Source organism: Crocodylus porosus, unplaced genomic scaffold (genome assembly GCF_001723895.1).
Source record: "Crocodylus porosus isolate Cpor-Errol unplaced genomic scaffold, CroPor_comp1, whole genome shotgun sequence".
In the NCBI taxonomy this organism is placed as follows: Eukaryota; Metazoa; Chordata; order Crocodylia; family Crocodylidae; genus Crocodylus; species Crocodylus porosus.
In genome coordinates, this window is record NW_017728906.1 from 67,120,566 (window position 1) to 67,126,565 (window position 6,000).

The window sequence follows — 6,000 nt, forward strand, 5'->3', positions numbered from 1 at the left end:
TATAAGCATGTTAGTTTGCACCCAAAAGTGAGTCAAAATTAGTAGAGCAGAGAGGACAGGGGACCTTTTGGATGAACTCACAAGGGTATTGGATGTCAGTTTGAAATACAGATGGCTGAAAAAACAGGGTTTTCAGTTAATAGGAAATTACTTAAAAATTGATTGTGCGCTGAACCAAACTGAAACCAAAAGTTTGTTTCAGTATTCTGCAACCAGAGAGTCTGATAAAACTTCCAACGACCGTGTTTCCAAAACAAAATATGTCCCCCAGGCCCGGCAGATGCCCACTGTCATTAGGTTTTACATACAGTATATAATATAAGATATATAATATATAAATCTGTAGAACCTGTCGAGGACAAGACACTGATTTCTTGGGGTTAGAGATGGCCCTTCACAAACCCCTGAATTTAAAACACTCACAGTGCAGCCTAATTTGGGACCAAACCGTTCTTTGCTACAAGCTAACTTTTGCCCTTAGATTTACATATTCCATTTCTACCAATTTTAGTGGAAGTTGGGTATCATGGCATGGTAGATTGCCCTAAACTGGATAGGTATTTGCTTTCAGACAGAAAATGTTTTGGGCCATGCTAAAAAAACTCCAGGGTCACAAAGACTCATGGGCGACTCTTTAGAGCAACCTTAAAGCAGACTGCACAGCAGTTTTACAATCAGTTTAGAAAATTTTGCTGTTTGGCAACTACTAAAAACCCCCTCAGAACTCAGACATGAAGGTCATACTGCCACCATTAAGCAGGGGTATAACATGTGCCAATGGGTTCTGCTCAGCTGAGATGAAAGATTGGCATGCTCCTGAATATAAAGCAATAAATGCAACAGTATCAACCTCTTCCTAATAGGAAGCTTGGCAGTCTCTCTGTACAGTGACAGGCTCTATAGCTCCTGGAAAATCATTCCAGTGCATACTACCCAACAATACCAGTGCAGACTACCCCAGAGTGACCGATTTGGTAGTCTGTCCCAGCTTGAAGTCCTGACTCTGTAGCAAGGACACTGGAAGCTCATAGCCCTGGCTCCAACTAAGCCACAGAACCCAAGGAATTAAACCCTAGTCAGAGCTGGGACTCCCCAGGCTTCCAAGCTCCATCCTCCAGGCAGAGACGTTGAATGGCTGTCATAGCTCTTTGCCCTGAAATCCCAGGATCCTGGCCCTATGTTTTGTGGGTCTGTCCCAGAGCCACAGATCCTGCATTCCCACCAGGGGGATTACCCTAGGGCCTGTGTTCTTCCAAGGTCCCTGGCTTTGGAGCAGACCCAGCAACTGAACTGCTCCCAGGCTGCAGACACAGAGTTTACTTACTGTTATTTATTTATTTATTTATATGCTGCCCTTCCCAACAAAAGCTCAGGGCAATGTATGATAAGAAAAACAGAATAACTTAAAAGCAGGTGAGCACACAAGAGGGCCAAAACAATTTAAAAGGGAATTGGAACATCAGATAAAACAGAAACTCCCTAAAAAATAATCTCATCCTTGTTCTGTTCAGTAATGCTTACCCAAAAAGGAAATTCTTACAGCATTTTCAAAAGCTCAGGCCGAGGCTTCCCAGGCTTTCAAATCCAACTTCCAGGACAAAAAGCCTTTTTTGTTCTTACAGCTCTTCCAGGGTCCCCAGCTTCAGGATTGGCCTGTAAGGTGGGCTCCTCAGAGTGAGAAGCCCAGGATTCCAGGGCAAATCTGCAAAAGGTCCATGTCTACATGGTGCATCTGCTTAAGGGTTACAGACCCTGCAAGTCCTAGATCTACAGAGCTGGGGCAGGCTGCCAGGAGTGGTTCTGCAGAACCCTGCCTTGGATTTAGTGCAAACTTGTCAAATGCAAGATGTTTTAAACAAAACATTTCAGGCTCATTCAATGAGCATTTTATGACAAAATTTTGTGCCTTGAAAAATTTCCATTCTGCTCCAGTCTGAACTTCTTTAAGTCTGCAAAATGTGGTTGGATAGGAAGAAACTTTCCATCAAGCACCGACTTAGAGGAAAATGAGGAAGCTAGTTAGAAAAATGACAGCTGAATAAATGTGCATAGACCTATTATGGTAACTGGATGAAGGATGTAAACATCAGGAAAAGGTCATGGTTCAGGGTGGTGTGAAAAGACCTAATAAAGAATAATTGAATTAAAATAGGTACAGGAAAATGCAGGCTAAGTATCAAGGGAAAATCATATATTGTGGAAAAATCTTCCAGGGGAAGAACTGCCAAAACCATTGCTTGAGTCATCTAAGATTGTACTGGACAGATACTAAATTGGCACTTTCACTCTGGGTAGAACAAGATCATTCCAAAGTGTGAGAACATAAGCTATTAAAAAAAAAGGTTTATTAAGTGCTGTGAAAAATCACTAAGCCCCCCTCGAGATGTTACAGCTACCATACAATTAACTGGCTTAACAAAGACCAACTACATGTGCAAAGTAGCTATCACACAATTAAAAGCTCCAACCAGCTATGAAGTTAGACTTTGAAAATATGTACTCATTTTATAGCTGGTTGCTATTCAGTTTTAATTTGCATGTGTAGCAGGGTCTCCCCTGAAGCTGGAAGCTCTGTCAGCTGACAGGACCCCCAGCTGCAAGGGTAAGTCTTGCCCACCGTGAAAACCCCAAGCCCTGAGGATTTCAACTACTGTGATACTCAAGGCTGGAGGTGGGGGGTGAGGAGGGGGAGTGTGGTGCATGAAAACCCCAGCCCACATGGGGCTCTCAGTCTGGCTCCTCATGTCTAGCCAGGACTGAGTCGTGCAACTGATGGGGGCCTCAGCCCCGACTATGCCTCATGTATACCCAGGACCATGCATGGCTTGGTTTAATTTATACTTTTAAAAATGTTGAAAAGGAAGAGCACATCCTTCAATGCAAGAAAGCACTGGAGAGCTGAAGCCTACGTCCCCGTCACAAATAAATTAGCTATCAGTAAGTAAAAAGCACTTGTTTAATATTATCTGTTACTTACTTGCACATGTGCCATCTGGCATGAGCATGTACCCATTGAGACAATAGCACTTGTAGCTGCCGTGAGTATTCATGCACCTGTGCTCACAGGGTCGTGGTTTCAATCCACATTCATTCATATCTGCAGAAATCATTGGAAAAAAATGAGGGCAAGGGTTTTTGTGTTTGTTTTAAAGATCTATATATTTATAACATTGCCTCATGTCTTCAAATCTCCAAAGGGAAAGTCCTGGGATAGAGAGTGAGCCAATCCCTCGTCAGAAAGGAATTTAGCAGACCATCTGGCGGAGCGAGTGCTAGGAGAGTTAATGTGTACAGTCTGCAGCACCTGACGAACTTCAGCACAGTGTCTGGAACCATCAACTGGACTGCAGAGAGTGGGCACATCTACATGTCGCCCTACAACAATGTTGTTACTGCGCCGTGCTTTAGTGCTTCTTCTGAGATGCGTGGTTATTTTTAGCCGCTACTTTGCTATAGTGATGTGCTAAAATGAGGCAGCTTGCCTCTGTGGTGAAGTAGCAGCTGGTGATGTGTGACACATGACAACTATGTTGCTGTAGCACGTCGCTACAGTAAGGTAGGGTGACATGTCCAGTGAGGAGAAAAGCTGCAGTCTCTGTGACTGTAGGGGTCAGGAGTAGGAGCAATGGCCTCACGCTGCAGCACTGGAAATTGAAGTTGGAGATTAGTAGGAACTTTCTGACTATGAGGGAGACCATTGGAACAGGCTACCTAGAGAAACTGTGGAATCTGCAGCCTTGGAAGTTTTCAAGAGCAGGTTTTAGACAGATCCTTAGCTGAGATGGTTTAGTCAAGGATGATCCTGCCTTTAGATGATGAACTTCTGAGGTCACCTTTCCAGGCCTACTTTTCTATGATCTATGGGCATCTTTACACATGCTCTTTACACATGGGGCAGGGGGGGTGCACTTTAATAAAAGTGGCTCTTGCTCAGTTTTCACATTTTAACTGAAGATTTCTTAGTCCCCTACCCAACCTCCGTGCCAAAACAAGAGTGAAAACTGAGCATAAAAGTCTAAGAATATTTAGTCAGCCTGAGATAAAATTGACTAAAGGATTTCAAGGGACAAATATCACCTGTATTATTCTTATGGCACAAATGCCTGAGAGAATACAAGAGACTGTGTTCTAGAAATTGTCTGATTCTGTGATGGCAATGATTTCTCTAAGCAAGCTTCTAAATCCCATTCTCAAAACATTCCAATAGAATTTGGATAGGACAAGAAAGAAATCATACAATTTTCAAGCTCCCCTATAATTAGCTGGTGAAGAAGGAAAAAAAACAACTTGCTAGGTCTAATTTGCATGGCGTAACATTCACTGCTGACAATGGAGGCATCAGTCTTCTTATATATGTTTGTGCCTTCCATGGGCTGTTTGATAACTGTTCTTTTCCTCCCTTGAAACCTCTTTAGCAAGCGAACAGTTAGAGTTCATTTACAAAATACATCAGTATGTTTAACAATATACCAGCCAAGTAATGAGATTTCAGTAAAGTCACAATGCTCAGAGGGCTGAGCACAGTCAGTTCTAGTTCTAATTATATCAGCATCTGTACAGTCATACAGATGGCTAAAGGAATATTCCTAGAGATCATACTGGGCCTTTAAACACGTGCTTAGGGGATAAGGGAGGCGTTTTCATTACAGCGGCTCCAAGAGCCACTTTAATTAAAGTGCCCATAGTATCACATGTACTGGCATTCCTGCGCTTCAAAATGTTTTTAAAGTGCTCCCGCCACCATTTTGAAGCATGGGGACACTAACACATGAGATGTGAAAGCTGCTGAAGGTGTGCTAATTAGCACACTCCGGCAGACTCAGTTAATCAAGTCTGCTCCGATGCGCTGTAATTACAGTGCATCAGAGCAGCCTCTCTGCATGTCTACAGACACACACAGTTTTTAGCAAGGTACTTGCAAATGCATTCATACTAGCTGATTCCAATGAAAAGAGGCAGCATGATTTAATTACTTCAAACATTTGTTATTCTTTGTCATACATTTTACACTACCACTTGAAAATGTGTATTGCTGTTATAGTTCCAAGTAATTAAAAGTAGCCGGCAAAAGCCAAAACTGAGCACTCAAGTTTCTGAATGCACAATTTTGGACACTGTCATATCTGTGTTCTCAAAAATTCAGATTGGCATGTGCAAACAAAGAAGAGTTGCTCCTGAATCCTGAGAAAGAATGTGTTCAGCAATCCATTCTGAGAGGCTGGAAAAGGAGTGAGTACAGGCTTTATGAGTTCTGGGTACAGTCTCTAGTCCTTATGCATGCTTCCTGTATGACCTTGTGCCAGTTTCAGAGCTAGAGTGCCCCACTTTAAAATCAGGATAATGAATTATTTATAGTAGCCTAGAGGTAAGGGAGCCAGGGCTTGATTTCCTGTCCCATCACAGATTTCCTGTGTGACCTTAAGCAAGTCATGTACCCATCCAATCTCCAAAAGGACTTGGGTGCCTAAAATGGGACTTGGGTGGAATTCAGGCAGGGATGGAGTCACTCTTCACCATTTCTATTGAAACAGTGCAGCAATGAATTCAACCTTCACTGGGTAAATGAATGGGACCATGACTCTCCATTTTAGTGGCTAGGGCATTTACCTGGGAGGCATGAGTTTAAGGTTCCAGTCCCTGGTTCTAATGCCATTTATGTATTTATCAAATGACTCTTTTGTGTAAAATGCATGGACAATCCTGTACCAGAAACCAGAACTCAAGTCTCCCCACAACTAATAAATTAAGTGACTGTGGCACTGATGCCTACACAGTTGGATGTGTAAAAAAACTGGCTGACGGGGTGCACCGAGAGAGTAGTGGTGGATGGGTTGTACTCAACCTGGTGAGTTGTGAGCAGTGGGGTAACCCAGGGCTCAGTCCTCAGGCCCACACCGTTTAACATCTTCATCAGCGACTTGGATGAGGGGGTTGAAAACACATTGTCCAAGTTTGCTGATGACACTAAGATGTGGGGTGAGGTAGGCACACTTGAAGGGA

The 6,000-nt window shown here is 43.0% G+C and overlaps 1 protein-coding gene across 1 annotated transcript in view; it reads right to left on the reverse strand.

The window, feature by feature from the left end:
• The window catches only part of EGFL6 (EGF like domain multiple 6), a 69,249-nt gene that overhangs the window by 43,561 nt on the left and 19,688 nt on the right, over positions 1 to 6,000 (reverse strand). The window contains exon 4 of the mRNA XM_019529317.1: positions 2,978 to 3,097. Coding sequence (XP_019384862.1) covers positions 2,978 to 3,097 — 120 coding nt within the window. The remainder of the gene's footprint in view (positions 1 to 2,977; positions 3,098 to 6,000) is intronic.